At 40.0% G+C, this 18,290-nt stretch overlaps 1 protein-coding gene across 1 annotated transcript in view; it reads left to right on the forward strand.

The window, feature by feature from the left end:
* Positions 1–695: 695 nt before the first annotated feature.
* AVL9 (AVL9 cell migration associated) overlaps positions 696–18,290 on the forward strand; it is a 51,342-nt gene continuing 33,747 nt past the window's right edge. Inside the window, exon 1 of the mRNA XM_020908896.2 lies at positions 696–1,064. Within this exon, the coding sequence (XP_020764555.2) occupies positions 972–1,064 (93 nt within the window). The 5' untranslated portion in view covers positions 696–971. The remainder of the gene's footprint in view (positions 1,065–18,290) is intronic.

Here is an 18,290-nt window from a genome sequence, read left to right on the forward strand (position 1 = left end):
CTTCTCACCCAGAGAAGGGAATGGCTACCCACTCCTGTATTCTTGCCTGGATAATTTCACAGACAGAGGAGCCTGGCTGGCTACAGTCTATGGGGTCGCAAAGAGTCTGACACGACTAAGCAACCAACACTTTCACAACAAAATAAAAAATAAAATATCAGGACTGAAATAATCATTTTTACAGGTCTCCCTGTAAATTTACCTTATTTTCAAGGATATTCTGCATGAGGCCTTAAAACACTTCCAAACTCCTATACATAATATTTCAATAAGGAAAAACACAGAACGAAGCAAAAGAGAAACTCTGGGTAAGCAAGTAACTTAAAGGTTGAGTACACAGATGTAGAGTTGCACCAATATGTCTCCATGTTATCAAAATTTAAGAATAAAGGGCAGAGACTCCAGGCCAGAGAGGCGAAGGGAAGGAGGTGCAAGAATTGGATACACGGAAAATGAAGGGGAAAAAAGGTAGGAAAAAACTGACGGAAGAGATGGGTAGAGGCGGAGATTTTAAGGAGGAAGAGGCAAGGACAGAGGAAGAAGGGGGAGAAGGTCGCACAGAGAGGGGGTGAACTGGGGACAGGTGTGCCCAGCGGCCCCACCAGGTCCCGCCCTCGGCCCCGCCCACCCGGCGCCCCCGCCCCGCTCCTCAGGCCCCGCCCCGCCACCAGGCCCAGCCCCCTCAGGTCCCTCCCGATCCTGCCTGTCCCGCCTCGCCCGCGGCGGCCCCTGCATCAGGTGACAGCCCGGAAACAGCGGAAGCGGATGAGGGAAGCGCGGCCGCGGCCCGGGAGGGCGGTGCAGAGCTGCAGGATCCTCGGCCTCCTCCCGGCCCCCGCGCGGCTCTCATGCGGCTCCCTCGCTGACACCTGAAATCCACCTCTCGCTCTCCTCCTGGGGATCGCGGGGTCGCCGAGCTTGCCGCCCTTGGCGGTTGAAGTCATCGTTGTGCGGGCCCGCGGCGGTCGTCCATGGAGAAGATCAGGCGGGGCGGCGATGGACCCCCACGGGGGCCCGTCCTGCACATCGTGGTGGTCGGCTTTCATCACAAGAAGGGCTGCCAGGTGAGAAAGGGGCCCGTGCCCGCCCCCTGCCGTTCTGGCGTTCGCTCGCCGCCGACACCCACGCGGTTTCGCTCGGTTCAGACCACCCTCCAGTGCCCTCGGCCCTCCGCCCCTGAACTTGACTCTTCTCTCCTGATCCTCGCACTCACCCTACCTGAAGCCCACCCCGCACGCTCCCTGTTTTCTCCTCCCCCTGAAAATTGTATCTTGAGCAGCGGAGGAGCTATGTGTCGGTATGTTGGGGTTGGCAGATATTTAGGTTCTTCCGTGGAGTCAGAGGAAGGAATCGATGGTCGGCCCACTCTCTTCCTCATCCATCTCTGTCTCCGTTGACTTTCTGGTTGTCTGCTTTTAGTGGGATTCCCTTAGAAAAAAAATCAGCACTTGGGCTGCGTTTTCAAGGTAATGAGCTCTGGGCTTCCGCACGAGTACCTTAGGATGGTCGAAGCACATGCGGCACCGTGGGAAAATCAACTTCCTTTGTTTATCTGTGAAAGCCCTGGAACCCCTGTTAGGCTGATGTACTGACTCCGCCCCCCTTCCCATTCGGCCTTCGAGTTCCTATTTAGTCTCGCCCAGATCTTGCCTTTTGGTGAGAGAGAGAGACTCTCCAACTCAATTGCAGTGAGGGGAAGTGTTATTTACCGAGCAAAGAAACGTGCAAATATTAAATCATTTTTAAGCTTCTTCACTGAAATGGTGAACGGGAACAATAGGATATCTGCAATCTATGTATCGAAGGCAGGGGAACAAAGGTAGAGGATTATTTAATGAGTGCAGACACTGGAAGGCAATGATGTCATAATGTGCTAGTGAACAGTAAATTGAAATGCTTAAAGTATTAAAAATGCTGATTGCTGCCGCTAGGCAATGTAGCATTTCAAAGAAAATGTAATATTTTAGAAGACTGATTGGCAAAATTTCAGTTCATTAAAGGATGACAGAAAAGTGATGGAGTGAAAGTAGTTGTGTATGTATGTGTTTTAAAGACAGCTTCACTTAAAAATATATTCCTTGTCCCTCAAGTAAAAATGACATAGGAAGTTACCAAAGAGGAAGTGACATTGTTCAGGGTGGTATTAGAAAAATCCAAGCAACAGCAGTGGAATGTGTACGTTTCTTAAATGTGGCCTTATATTTGGAGGTAAGAAAATAAATATTTGAGATAATTATACTTTGGCATGTAAGTAGTACCTTTGTGCTCAGTCGTGTCTGACTCTTCGACCTCGTGGACTGTAGCCCCGCCAGGCTTCTCTGTCCATGGGATTCTCTAAGCAAAAATAACTGGAGTGGGTTGCCATTTCCTACCCAAGGGATCTTCCCGACCCAGGGGTAGAATCCACGTCTCCTGCATGGCAGGCGAGTTCTTTACCACTGGGCTACCTAGGAAGCCTGTAAGCAGTGTTCATCATCCTTAGACTTTTAATACTTTAAAACTTCATCTAGTTGTATGACAGTAGTAAAGAGATGAAGTTTTAAAGTATTAAAAATCTAAGGATGATGAACACCGCTTGCCTCAGATATGGGTGAAGCAACTGAAACTTGGAGGAAGTAACTGATCTTGCCAGGGTTATGCTGGAATCAGAATTGCCTTGGCACCATGCGTGTTCATTCAGCTGAGCCACGTGGCGTGAAGGAGTCTTCTATGAAAAAGTAAGGAGTGAAAAAAAAAAAAGTAAGGAGTGGGTCCCGTTCACAACCAAACAAAATTTTTAATGACAAAAAAGACGGAAAGATAGGGAATAGAATAGAATAGAATCTTTTAATCATTGCTATCATCTAAAGTCAAGATTATTTATTATGTATTCTTCCTGTTTTGTTGGTAGAAGTAATATAATTTATGTTTCCAGTAAGGAAAAGTGATTTATTGTATGAAAAATATATGTTCCTTAGGGATTAAAGAACACTATAAACAACAGCTTGTAAGGTGAAGCAGAACTCGGGTGAAGCAGCAACCTGGATGCCATGATCTTTCTCTGGCTTTTGCTTTCAGCCCTGCGATTAATTGTTTTGTGTGTTTTGGTTTTTTTGGCCGCGCTGCTTGGCTTGCAGGATCTTAGTTCTCCAACCAGGATTGGAACCTAGGCCCCGGCAGTGAAAGCACCAAGTCCTAACCACTAGGCAACCAGGAAATTCCCTAAAGTGAGAATTTATAGCCAAGGAGCAAAGTGGGGGCCAGTGGCTGGAAACGTACTTACATCAGGGGTAAGAGGGGGTTTCTAGCTAAAGCCACCTAACAGGATACTTGATAAAGTAGGCAAGGCAGAGATGAACCTGGAAGCCCAAAGTCAGAGCCTCATTGAGAAGAGAGTTCAGAGGAGCCTGACCTAGTTTGGTTAAGGAGAGCCTCATTATCAGCATTGACATTGAAGCCCAGATGTCCCTAGTCTTTATAACTGCATCTGTTTTAGTAGTACTTTTAGGTTGTAGGCTTTTCGTAGAATGGAAAAATACATGCCTTGTATATTACAAAAATATTTTGTTAATCTGCATGATGCCTCATGGAGACAAAAGCAATTATTTTTTAATACACACACTTGCTGAGTGTTTACTTACCTGGGGTCCTGATAGAATTGAAGAGAATGCAAAGGGTTCTGCCACAATGCAGTGAAAGATGCATTGTTATTTTCTTATTGCTGACTGAAAACAGCTTTTTAAAAAGTATACTTAAATATAATGGTGGAAATCGAAGAGCTAAGAACCTGGTTTTGCAAATGAAACAATTTTTTACAATTTGTCAAAGTCAAAATGCAGTGAGCAGAAAGAACTAGTGCATATTCTACAGTTTTTACTTATAATTTTAATAGAACTATTACTATTTCTCACAAAAGTTTTAACTCACTAGTAATCTGTGTTTTTTTTTCTATTGCTCCTCTAATGGAAGTTGGGTAGAGAAATGACACTATGATTTCTAGGCTCTAAAGAGAGTTAAAATTGTGTGAGTTAATAATCTGAAAAACTTCTAAAACCCTCTGTGGTGGTAGTCAGGTGGTGCCTGCTGCTGCTAAGTCACTTCAGTCGTGTCCGACTCTGTGCGACCCCATAGACAGCAGCCCACCGGGCTCCTCCGTTCCTGGGATTCTCCAGGCAAGAACACTGGAGTGGATTGCCATTTCCTCCTCCAATTCATGAAAGTGAAAAATGAAAGGGAAGTCGCTCAGTCATGTCCGACTCTTAGCGACCCCATGGACTGCAGCCTACCAGGCTCCTCCATCCATGGGATTTTCCAGGCAAGAGTACTGGAGTGGGGTGCCATTCCTTCTCCCAGGTGGTGCCTAGGGGCTGCTAAATAGCCACTCCGCTCAGACAGCAGAGGAAATGAATGAAAAGGCTCTCACCCTGAGTTGGTTGATAAAACTAACAGATAAGTACAGTTAAAATAATTAAACTTTTGCTGGAGACATAATTTAGATAAATTTATGGAAGTTCATCCAGCTTGAATAGATGTTCAGTTGATGTATAATAGTATAGGAAAAGATGGGAAAATAGTTTGTTCAACTATATTTCTAATTTTTGATTGCCCTACTTTCCTCCCTTTTTTGTCTTAGTTTTTATAAAATATCAAGAAGGTGTACTAGAAATCCCAATATAAGTCATACTGGGTTTTCCAGGTGGCGCAGTGGTAAAGAATCTGCCTGCCAATGCAGAAGACAAAAGAGATGAGGATTCAATCCCTGGTTAGTAGGAAATAACAACCCACATCAGTATTCTTGCCCGGGAAATTCCATAGACAAAGAAGCCTGATGGGCTACCACCATGGGATCACAAAAAGTCAGACATGACTGAACACACAGGCAAAGTATATGTCGTATTAGTTCTTAAACGATGGTCTTCACTTTTGCAAATGATTCTAGAAGACCTACAACTCTGCTTTCTTAAAAAAATTTTTATTGCAGTATAGTTGATTTACAATGTTGTGTTAGTTTCTGATGTACAGCAAGTGAATCAGTTACACATAAATGCCACTGTTTTTTTAGATTCTTTCCCATATAGATCATTACAGAGTGCTGAGGAGAGTTCCCTGTGCTATAAATAGGTCTTTTAATCTCTTTTTATATAGCAGTGTGTATATGTCAGTCCCGATCTCCCAGTTTAGCCTTCCTCCCTTTCCCCGTACTAACCATGTTTGTTTTCTTCATCCGTAACTCTATTTCTGTTTTGTAAATACATTTATTTGTACCATTTTTTTAGATTCCATGTACAAGTGATATCATATGATATCTGTCCTTCTCAGTCTGAGTTACTTCACTCAGTATGACAGTCTCTAGTTCCATCCATATTGCTGCAAATGGCATTATTTAGTTCTTTTTTATGGTTGAATGATATTCCATTATATATGCACCGCATCTTTATCTTTTCCTCTGTCAACAGACATTCAGGTTGCTGCCATCTCCTGGCTATTGTAAATAGTGCTGCAGTGAACATTGGGGTGCATGTATCCAACTCTGCTTTCTTAATCTCTCAAAAATCCAAATATGTTTGATGTTCTGTAAAGTTACATGCATTAAGTCCTAGTCAGAAGGACTGTTTTAGAGACTGCTTTTCTTTATTAATCGGTGTATCAGGTGTTTCAGACTTTTTCATTACGTAAGGTTTCCCTCAGGATGGATTAATCAGCTACCTTCTTTTAAGATTTTACTTCCTTGTGTAAAGGATGAAAAGTACATGGCTCATTGAACTGTGGCTGGCTTCGGATTGTTTTAGGTGGTTTGAGGGTGCTTTGTTAGACTGCTCTTGCAAGTACTGAAAATGCTGCAGGTCATGGTGAGTACCAGTTCATTCAATGCACTGAGATCATTCATAGAAAAAATTCCCATACTTGGTTGTGATTTGTAATATTTAGATTCAAGTGAGCCGAAGTTAAACCTTCATTTAAAAAAAGTAACTCCTTGTAGCATTGTGCTGGGTTGAACATGGTGACTTTATCTAGAGGAATGTACTAAATCTTTGTAGACTCTTCTGCTATATTCTGCTGTAAAGGTGCTCTGTAAAGCTGTGATGAAGAAGTCAGGTCCATTCACATGGGCCAGAGGAAAAGCCATTTGTGTTGAAGGTCCTCAAACTAGGCATGTGGATGTTCATTCCTTCATCTTATTTCTGACATTTTTCCACCTTTGAGGCCTTCAGATGTATTTTAAATGAAAAATGCCTCTTAAATTAGAATGAACATCTATTAACATTATCGTTTGATTATTTTCTCACTTTTATTTGGTTAATTCATGGGGATGGATTCTTCTATAGATAACACGTTCGTTTCTCGTGGTCATTCTCGTTTATTGATATACTTAACCTTCAGAACATTTTAAGTGAGCTAAGGTACTACCATGACATTTCAAATGGTTTTGAAATATTTATTCATTCTGACTCTTCCCCTGAAATTGTTTAAAATTTAGCATTTAGTAAAGAACTCTTCTTCCTTAAAAATTCACCTGCAGTTAGACTCATTAACACGAGGTAATTTATAGACTTCTTTGTAGTAGTTTGCTTATTGTAGATTGTGTGTCCCAGAGCTTTGCTTGTTCTTTATTTGCTTTGTGGAAGTAAATATATAAACTGAATTTGTCAGATTCACCATAATTTTGGCAAAATAACATAATCAATGTATAGCAAATAAAGCTTTTGGTTATTTCTTAGAGTGGAACTTTCTTAAACACTCAAATTAGTAGGGAATAGTTATTTTCCAAAAATGATGTCATAGAAAGTTGGAATTAGGGACTTCCCTGGCAGTCCAGTGTTCAGACTCTGTGTGCCTAATACAGAGGGCACAGGTTCAATCCCTGGACCTGGAACTAAGATCCCGCGTGGCACAGCCAAAAAAGAAAAAAAAAAAAAACCAAACCAAGAAAAGTTGGAATTATTGCTTTAATTTTGGCCACTATTCTGGAAGAGTTCATGGTTTTATATACATAGCTAGCAGTTTTAATTCTTGAATAAACTGGTTTTACCAGACTGTACTTCTCTAAAAGGTAGAATTGTGAAAGAACTAGAACTCATGTTTGCACTAGTTACAGCAGTGAATAAAGCAACTAGATACAGTGAAGAGAACAGTGTGTTTTCCTGTTGGATTGAGTGGGCTGATCACAGGAAAGTATCTGTGAGTGGCAGGATGTAGCATTGTAAATTCAAGGGTGGGTTGGGGAGATTTGGAGGGACATTTGGTTTATGTTAGGGTTATAGTATCAAGCCCTGACCCATCAGGTTTTGGGGACAGAAGACTGGCTGACAAATACAGAGTTTAGGCACCTGCTGTTGATGGAATCCTGCGGTGACAATGATGAAATATTGGGGAGATCTTGTTTATAATTCTTGTTGTAATTAAATAGGTCTTTGGGACAGTAAAAACAAATTTTGTGAGAATTAGAGGTTAGGGAAGAATAAAATCTAAAGTTTGGGGTTTTTTTTGTTCTAAAAAGCTATGCAGAAAAACTCCTGAAACAACATTGCGTTTTCTGGCCCTCCAGAGTGCTTTTATATATGGGTGGAGGTTTCTCCCTGATTTTAGCCATCCTTTTTCTCTGCTGAAATGATGGAACTTTCTCAGTTTGCAGGGCTGCAACATTAACACTTAGTACCCACTCCAGTGTTCTTGCCCAGAGAATCCCAGGGCCGGGGGAGCCTGGTGGGCTGCCGTCTATGGGGTCGCACAGAGTCGGACACGACTGAAGCGACTTAGCAGCAGTAGCAGCAGTGGAATGGGTTTTTTTTAGGCCTTGGCGTCACAGCTAAGCAGGATAGGGGGGCAGGGGGTCAACTTTCAAGAAATCAGGAAGATTCTTTTGTCTTAAGATTCTCCACAGGTGGCTAGACAGTGCCTGAGAGCTGAGTATATAAATTTCTTTCTTTACCTTAAGTCTTTGATCCTGAGTAACCCACAAGTTACCTAAGTAATATCATGGGTAGTCTTCTCCTTGTTACCAGTGTGATTGCAGATCCTTTGCTGAGCACAGCTTTTGCTAGACATGGGGAAACTGCAGGGATGGGCACTCTAAGAGGAAGATGAAGACCTATCTACCTAATAATTTTTAAAAAGACTGGTCCTATTATATTCTTTGGTTAAGATGCCATCGGATTAAAAACTCAGTTTTCGTCCTAGGGTATTTTTAGAGGCTGTTATTTAAGTTGATTTTTTGGACAGTTTTTAAAATAGTATTTCATCTGTTTTAAGAAATGACATTTCTTTTCAGAAGTAATATGTGTTCACTGTGGTAGAAAAGTGAGAATATAGAGAAAAAAGAAAGCTGGCACTTCAAATCCTTTATCCTAGAGAAGTCTGCCTTGATAAATATTCCTCCATTTCTCCATTTTTTAATGAATATACGTAGCTTTTTCCAGAAATGTATTAAACTATAAACAAGTTTTTTTGACCTGCCTTTTTAATGTAACTTTATACCATTAATATCTTCCATTTTGAGAAGTATTGAATTTTAGCATCTTAAAATAGCTAAGTGGTATTTTATTGAAATCTTTATTTAACTGGTCTCCTTTTTAGACACTTAGGTGGCATTCCAGTGTTTTGCTATTTAAATAGTGCAGCAAAGAACATCATTGTGACATTGCACCATTTTTCTAAGTGTGGAGACTATTTTAAGCCATCTTTTTTGTTTTTAATGGAGAGCTTGTTAAAATAGACTTTGAAGCAGAATATCCTGAACACAATTTAAATTACTCCGGGTGATTCTGTCTTCATCACAAATGTCACCCATTGTACTATGGCATTCTGGGTTTATTTTAACATAGAGTGATTCGCACATGCCTCTGACTCAGCGGGGCTTTTGATAACCGGTCAGAGAGAGGGAGATGATGGAGCAGTTAGCAGTTACTTCTCAGTGTCGACCAGAAATGTGACCAGAAACATAACGCTGTAGTTCTCAGCTTACCCTCCCTTCTTTCTCATATGTTGCTGCTTTTCTTGTGTGGACTGGAAGGGCATATCTACTAAATGTGTACGAAATACAGTGACTTAGTCATGAATTTTGAAAGAAGACCTAAAGAATTCTCTTTATCCGGGAGTTCATGATAGCTAGTTAAGCTGATAGTTGCTTTTCTCACTTGTTCCTGGTCGGCAGTGTTCTAGGTAATTAAATTGTCAGAAGTCCAAATTCAGGGTAAACTGTTTGGGTGTTCAGTTAGACTTGAAAACAGCCCTCTGCACTGTATTTTCTTTATCCAACTTGTTGTCACAAGCTTTGCTAGCTATGTGTTAAGGGAATCACTGCAGTTGTTAATGAAACCTGTTCCTGCTCCCATAGCCTTCACGGATGATATTAGTATTTTGTTAGGTTCTATTTGGTGGGTGTGATGCATACCCAGAAATTGAAATCTTTTTTTGCCATGTAGAAGTTCAGTATTGAAATGTTAAAAATAAATATATGTATAACAGATTGCTAGGATAGAGCTTATTAAATTGATTTAATCATTTCTTAAGAAGTTTTCTAATTTTTTCCCTGTAAGAAAATATTTTTTGTCATCTTAGTATATATTCACAATAGCCTAGAGATTAATGTTCCATTTATATCATCTTATCCAGAAGATCTGTCTTTGACATTGCACCAGATTTTTTAAAAATAATTTCTCTTCCTATCCTCCATTGTTGTTGTTTAGTTACTAAGTCGTGTCTGACTCTTTGCGACCCCGTGGACTGTAGCCTGCCAGGTTCCTCTGTCCAGGAGATTTCCAGGCAAGAGTACGGGAGTGGCTTGCCATTTCCTTCTCCAGGGGCTTTGTATATGGAATTCTTTATATCCCTTTGTAATTGCAGCTCTGCCAACTTTGTTAGAGAATAATAAGGAAGAGTGCCAGTTCTTTTCTAGCATCGAATCTTCCAGAAATTTGCAAGGGAAAGTATAACTTAGAGAAGACCTGTTTTCTATGTCCAGCATTTCATTTAAAGTGAAAATCATTCTGACAGAGCCTTGGTGCCTACAGTATTTTGACTGTTAGGAAAACAAATCCCTGAGATGCTTAGAAAGGAAGCAGAGAAATGGAGCTGCTGGTCCAGAATCTCATGAAGTCCTCTCCTTCCTTCAGTAAGCCTGTATCCTTATCGGTGGCGTCCAAGGATGTGTTTAGTTGGTGTGCTGTTTGGCATTGTGGCTTCAACGAGTCTCAGACAGTGGAGTGGATGTTGCATTGTTAGATAGCGAACAAGGGTATTTTTGAAGTATTCAAAGTTCACATCAGGACACTGTGTTATTGTTCTGGTTCTGTAGTTTTTCGTTGGTGTTTTTCCAGCCTTTTGCTTCTGCAGACACAGTAAATGGACTCTGACTAGAGGACCGCAATTTGACTTGAAAACTATTGGAAAGGGCGGTAATTTTTATTATTCCTGGAGCATAAACATATGTCACTGTTTTTTATGTAGTTCATGAAAAATTGTCTTTTTATTCCTTGTGGTTAGAAAACTCTAAGTCAGCTTTCGGGTTTCTCTGGTGGCTCAGTAGTAAAAGAATCTGCCTGCCAATGCAGGAGACGCAGGAGATGTGGGTTTGATCCCTGGGTCAGGAAGATCCCCTGGAGAAGGAAATGGCAACCCACTCCAGTATTCTTGCCTGGGAAATCCCATGGACAAAGGAACCTGGATATAGTCCATGGGGTTGCAAAAGAGTTGGATATAACTTAGTAACTTGTTCAATCAGTCGTGTCCGACTCTGCGGCTCCAGGGACTGCAGCACGCCAGGCTTCCCTGTCCTTCACCATCTCCCAGAGTTTGCTCAAACTCACGTCCACTGAGTCGGTGATCATCCAACCATCTTATCCTCTGTCATCCCCTTCTCCTCTTGCCTTCAGTCTTTCCCAGCATCAGGGTCTTTTCTAATGAGTCAGCTCCTTACATCAGGTAGCCAAAGTATTGGAGCTTCAGCATTAGTCCTACCAACGAATATTCAGGGTTGATTTCCTTTAGGATTGACTGCTTTGATCTCCTTGAAGTCCAAGGGACTCTCAAGAGTCTTCTCCAGCACCACAGTTCGAAGACATCAGTTTTTCAGCGCTCAGCCTTTCTTATTGTCCATCTCTCTCATCCGTGCATAACTACTTGAAAAACCACAGCTTTGACTATACAGACCTTTGTCAGCAAATTAATGTCTCTGCTTTTTAATATGCTGTCTAGGTTTGTCATAGCTTTTCTTCCAAGGAGAAAGCGTCTTTTAATTTCATGAATGCAGTCACCATCTGCAGTGATTTTGGAGCCCAAGAAAATAAAGTCTGTCACTGTTACCATTGTTTCCTTGTGTATTTGCCAGGACTGAATGCATGATCTTAGTTTTTTTAATGTTGAGTTTTAAGCCAGCTTTTTTAGTCTCGTCTTTCACCTTCATCAGGAGGCTCTTTAATTCCTCTTTGCTTTCTGCTGTTAGGGTAGTGTCATCTACATATCTGACGTTATTGATATTTTTCTTGGCAATCTTGATTCCAGCTTGTGCTTCATCCAGCCTGACATTTCGCATGATGTACTCTGCATATAAGTTAAATAAGCAGGGTAATAATACGCCTTGATGTAGTCCTTTCCCAGTTTTGAACCAGTGCGTTATTCCGTGTCCAGTTCTGCCTTTAGCGACTAAACAACAATTCAGTTTTCACTTGTTAGCAATCATCCTTTGTCTTCTTTTTCCCTCCTCTTATCTTTTGTAGTTATTTAAGTTTGAAAATTTTATTGCTAATTGAGATCAAAATAGATTTTTCCATATGAGTATTTGTTGACATAAAAAGATACTTGAAATGTGTGTGATTTAATATTTAATGTTATCCTTTAGGGGGTATATATTAATATCATAGTATATATTAATATATATTGATTTAATATTTAATACATTTGTTACACATTGTCTGTGCTAATACCTTACCAGGTACCATGTTTGGTCCCCAAATTTGACTTAGATTTTGGGCTGTGAACTTTCAGTATATAATAGTACTCTTACTGGATGACAATCATTCTGAATATTTCTTAGTCTCTGGAGATGTACTTGTTTTCATCAGTGATCTTCACATATACTCAGGACTGCCATTACCGTGTTCAGACCCTCTCCAGCACAGCTGCAGGGGAGAGCCCTGCAAGTAGACTGCCATTGTCGGCGGGTCCCCGTAGACTACAGTGAGACTGCCTATATACCTGCCTTTACTTTCTGCTTAGCTTTATTGGCTTTATTGTTTAAATTGTGTTTTGATTTAACAGAGTATTATGTAAGAGTCTCAGGTAATCGCCAAGAGAATTCCTCTTAAGCCTTTGTGCCATGAATTGTATGTCTGTGTGGATTATTTTGGATATATTGAATGGGAGCATACAGAGTATTGAGTCAGCACTCAAAATATGTAGAGTTTACACCTTAAGATTTATAAATCCCATTAAGTGCAAATAACAGATTCACTGTTGTTTTGTTTTTCCCCACATACCAACTGGGTATCTTAACAACTGAGTCCTGTTCTATACTAGCTACCCAGGGTTACCCTCATACTCCACAGGTTTAAGGGCTCAGCCCCACAAGATGCGCTTACTTTAGACACCAGTCCCAGGTCCCCAAGCTACCTGCATTTCCGTCCAACTTTGCTACAAATTCAGGGGTTCCCATATTCCCCATTTAGATTCCGAGATTTCCTAGAGCAACTCACAAAACTCAGGAAAACACTGCTTACTTTTACTGATTTATTTAAGGATACCTCTGTGGCATAGCCCAATGGGAGAGATGCATAGGATAAAGTATGTGAGCTGAGACATGGAACTTGAAAGCCCTCTTGGGAACAGCCTCCTCCCAGCACCTCAGTGTCTTCATCAGCTGAGAAGCTTCCTGAACCCGATTGGGGATTTTATGGAGGTTTCATTACATAGGCATGATGGATTAAATCATTAGACATTGGTGATTGAACACAATCTCCACTCCCTCTCCCCTCCCCGAGGTTGAGAGGTGGAGTTGAAAATTCCTAGCTTCGAATCAAGCCTTCCTCATTCTGGTGACCAGGCCCCATTCCAGAGTCATTTTAGCCCCACCTAGAGTCACCTCATACTGTTCATGGGCCTTAGAAAGCATCACTACAAACAAAGCTAGTGGAGGTGATGGAATTCAGTTGAGCTATTTCAAATCCTGAAAGATGATGCTGTGAAAGTGCTACACTCAGTATACCAGCAAACTTGGAAAACTCAGCAGTGGCCATAGGACTGGAAAAGGTCAGTTTTCATTCCAATCCCAAAGAAAGGCAATGCCAAAGAATGCTCAAACTACCGCACAATTGCACTCATCTCACACACTAGTAAAGTAATGCTCAAAATTCTCCAAGCCAGGCTTCAGCAATATGTGAACCGTGAACTTCCAGATGTTCAAGCTGGTTTTAGAAACAGCAGAGGAACCAGAGATCAAATTGCCAACATCTGCTGGATCATCAGAAAAGCAAAAGAGTTCCAGAAAAACATATATTTCTGCTTTATTGACTATGCCAAAGCCTTCGACTGTGTGGATCACAACAAACTGTGGAAAATTCTGAAAGAGATGGGAATACCAGACCGCCTGACCCACCTCTTGAGAAACCTATATGCAGGTCAGGAAGCAACAGTTAGAACTGGGCATGGAACAACAGACTGGTTCCAAATAGGAAAAGGAGTACGTCAAGGCTGTATATTGTCACCCTGCTTATTTAACTTATGTGCAGAGTACGTCATGAGAAATACTGAGCTGGAAGAAGCACAAGCTGGAATCAAGATTGCTGGGAGAAATATCAATAACCTCAGAAATGCAGATGACACCACCCTTATGGCAGAAAGTGAAGAGGAACTAAAAAGCCTCTTGATGAAAGTGAAAGAGGAGAGTGAAAAAGTTGGCTTAAAGCTCAACATTCAGAAAACTAAGATCATGGCATATGGTCCCATCACTTCATGGCAAATAGATGGGGAAACAGTGGAAGCAGTGTCAGACTTTATTTTTTTGGGCTCCAAAATCACTGCAGATGGTGACTGCAGCCATGAAATTAAAAGATGCTTACTCCTTGGAAGGAAAGTTATGACCAACCTAGATAGCATATTAAAAAGCAGAGACATTACTTTGCCAACAAAGGTCCGTCTGGTCAAGGCTATGGTTTTTCCAGTGGTCATGTATGGATGTGAGAGTTGGACTGTGAAGAAAGCTGAGCGCCGAAAAATTGATGCTTTTGAACTGTGGTATTGGAGAAGACTCTTGAGAGTCCCTTGGACTTCAAGGAGATCCACCAGTCCATCCTAAAGGAGATCAGTCCTGGGTGTTGATTGGAAGGACTGATGCTGAAGCTGAAACTCCAATACTTTGGCGAAGTATGGAACAACTCATGCAAAGAGTTGACTCATTGGAAAAGACCCTGATGCTGGGAGGGATTGGGGGCAGGAGGAGAAGGGGATGACAGAGGATGAGATGGCTGGATGGCATCACCGACTCGATGGACATGAGTTTGAGTAGACTCTGGGAGTTGGTGATGGACAGGGAGGCCTGGCATGCTGTGATTCATGGGGTTGCAAAGAGTCGGACACGACTGAGCGACTGAACTGAACTGGGAGTCACCTCATTAGCTTGTTGTTGTTCAGTTGCTCAGCCGTATCTGACTCTTTGCAACCCCATGAACTGCAGCAACCAGGCCATTCTGTCCCTCTTCATCTCCCAGAACTTGTTCAAACTTATGTCCATTGGGTCAGTGATGCCATCCAACCATCTTGTTCTCTTTGCTCCCCTTCTCCTCCTGCCTTCAGACATTGGTGTGATTGCAAGCATCATCTTATGAATAACAAAAGATGTTTCTATCACTTGGGACATTCCAAAGGGTTGTAGGAGCTTAGGGTCAGGACCAGGGACATAGGTCAAATATATATTTTTTATTACATCCCATTTAACTGTCCTGTATAGCTAATAATAATGTTTTAAAAAAGCTATAAAAAATATTCAACAGTAGAGAGTTGACTAAATAATGAAACAAAACTATATTGAAATTGTTGTATATGTGTAGACACAAAGGAATTTGTGTGGAAGTGTTATAAACTTGATTAGCAAGCTTAGTAGTCTCCAAATGCACGGATTTGTTGGTGGCAGGTAAACCAGTAGAATTCTAGAAAGTTGCCAACACAATATAGGCAATGTTCAATTTGTAAAAAGTTGTATGACAAAAGTTGGCTGTTTGAAATTCTGAATACATATTTCCAAAGAAGCATTGTTATAAATATTCTGGGTGCAAGTCAGTCTAAAGCTGCCTTATTCTACTCATGGAATTCTTCAAGCACATTTACACTTAAATCAATTTTATGAGTTGACTATATTTTATATTCCAACTAGAGTCACTCAAAGCACATCTTCCTTCAGTAGAATCAGGAGAATATAATGAACATAACATCAGATATTAATTAGACTCTGGCCATTGGTAACTTGTTAACTAAATCATCAGAAAAATAGATCTTTTCACCTCCCTTTGCTTTCAAAAAGATAGAGATAAGATTTCCTTCAGAAATTAGGAACTGCTTATGGTTATCTTTTGTTTATTTTTCATTCTAAAAGCAATCATTTAAAAATAAATACTAGTTTACTTAAAAGTAAATGATAATATTTTCAACTTACTGTCAAGTGGTTTAGAAAATGTATCTGTATACACATGCAACACAAATAAAGCACATGTTGACAAAAGTAAGCAATTTGTGAATACAGATGAAAGTTATAAGATTGTTCAAATTTTCTATAACTTGGAAATTTTAAAAAACGATGAGAGAAAAAAAAACAGAAATATTCCTTTATCTCCAACCTTCCTTACCTCCAGAGATAAAACCTCTTTATATTAAAGATTTTTTTCAGGGATGTTTTTTAAATCATTTACAAAGATGTGCTATGTAACTGTTTGCATAAATGGGATTACAATAGAAGTAGGATTATACTATATTTACTGATACTCTGCTTCCTCATTAAATTTAATAGTATGTATTAATTTTCTATTACTGTTACCATAAGCCACACACTTAAAACAGCACAAATTTATTAAGAGTTCTGGAGGTCAGAAATCTGAAATGGGTTTCACTAAGGCTAAAATCAAGGTGTTGGCAGCTCTGCGTTGCTTCAGGATAATCTGGGGGAGAATTCGTTTCCTTGTATTTTCCAGCTTCTAGAGGTCACCTGCATTCCTTCTCTTCGCTCACGTGACTTCTGAAGGCTCAAGTGCCTTCCTCCATCTTCAAAGCATCTTGAAGCATATCATCTTCACTGTCTCTGACTCTCTTCTGCCTCTCATAAGAACCCTTGTGATTACATTGGGACCACCTGGATAATCCCCATCTGGAGATAATCTTATCTGGAACATCCCTTTTGCATTGTAAAGAAAGGACAGATTCTGAGAATTAGGAGATGGACATGTCTGGAGGGCTTTGATTTTATGTACTTTACAGTATATCATACCTGTCTTGCTTTATCTATATATATAAATCTACCATTCTTTTTAACAGCATGAGAGAACTGATGTAAAATCTACTTGACCAATCCTCTGATGAATATTTGGTTTTCCAATTTTTATGCTACAGTAAGTCATATCACTGTGAACATTTTTGTACTTCTCCATGTGAATATCTGTGTGTATTCCTGGAGTAAATTTCTAAAATAGAACTTAAGTCAGAGTAAATGTATTATTGATTTGATAATTCTGCCAAATAGCCACCCAAACTGCTGTACCAATTTATAGTTGCACAGCCAAATCCCATACTCTTGTCAACACAAAGTGAGTAATTTTTTCATGTTTTTCAATAATGAGTAAAAATTTTGAAATTCCTTTCCTATGTTTAAATAAGAGATTGAGCACTGTTTTACTACTTTCTTTTGGAATTTTCACGATTAAACTTGTCGAATGAAAAAAAAAGGCACAACCTAAGAGCTGTGAGTTAAATTTTATTTGGGGGCAAAATGAGGACTATAGCCCTGGAGACAGCCTCTCAGAAACATCTGAGGAACTGCTCTGAAGAGGTAGCTGGGGAGGTCAGTATATATATCAATACTGTGTGATTTTGGTGAAGGGGGGATACATGGAGTTAAGCACACATTTGGCAAAGGGTTACTGCTAGTCACAAGGAGCAGATATCCTTGTCAATGATTTTAGTGCTTTTCTAGATATAAGAAGATGTAAGAACTTAGGCTCATAAATATTCTGAAAATATCTGACATCCTTCTCTGCCAGTTTTTCTGAGAGCACAGAGTGCCTCATTCCTGATCTCTGCCCTAAATTCCGTTCAGAGTATGTTGAAGGTCCGTGACTGCGGTGGTTAGTGTCTAATCCTTGTAGAGACAGGTTTCAAGTAATAATTTTTAGTTGGCAAAAACTTTTTGGATCATAAAGAGCAACATACTTCTTGATGTACTTGTGATAATTTGAATCCATGATGTTTATATTTATTTAAAAGCATGTTTATTCCATACTAAATATTTTTTAAGTAAATACTATACATTAAAATTAGTGGTTTTTCAAATGAAATTATTTTGTAATAATTACCAAGTCTTCTTATGTTAAGTGTTATATATTGGACTTTAGTGTTTACATAAAATACAATAATTTATTTCCTTGGTATTTTGTGTGTGGGGGTTTGTTGTTTTTCCTGTTAAACCAAGGATTCTGAGTTGTTAATTTTTTTTCTTTTTTAACTTTGTAACTAACTACCAGATTCATAGCTTCAGCTTTGAACTTACATCTCTTTATGGCACATTTTGCCTTCCCTTACACTTTGAAGAATTGCCAGTATAAAACTGGTATGATAGAGAAGACACAGAGATGTGAATGTAGCTTGTATTATTTTGCCTCCAGTTAACTGATATTAAATAACTGATCTTGGAGAGAAAGTTTGACTCCACAATCCAAACCTTTGAGAAATCCTTTCAAACTGAAATGTTGATTGCTTCTGGAGGTGGGGGGCAGGGAAGTTTAAACATTTCAGTATGGCACTAGATTACTTGTTAAAAATAATCATTTTTAAAGCCCTTTTATAATCAGCTCTCATGACTAGTGGCACCTTGATTACCTTAAATGTAGGAAAATCAGCCATCATGTCCTTCCACATTAAAGATGAGATCTAAAAGTGATTCTCATTCCTATGTTGCTCCAACTTTAGTGTATTTATTACCGATGCAATGCAAATCCCTTTTAAGTATACTTTGAAAGAAAATTAAATGTAAGTCAGTGTGATACAGTCCAGGTCTTCAGCATTGAATTTGTCAGCTCTCATTGAGATAACCAAAAGACAAAGAAGCAGAGGGAAAAATA

This window comes from Odocoileus virginianus, chromosome 1 (assembly GCF_023699985.2).
Source record: "Odocoileus virginianus isolate 20LAN1187 ecotype Illinois chromosome 1, Ovbor_1.2, whole genome shotgun sequence".
Lineage (NCBI taxonomy): Eukaryota > Metazoa > Chordata > Mammalia > Artiodactyla > Cervidae > Odocoileus > Odocoileus virginianus.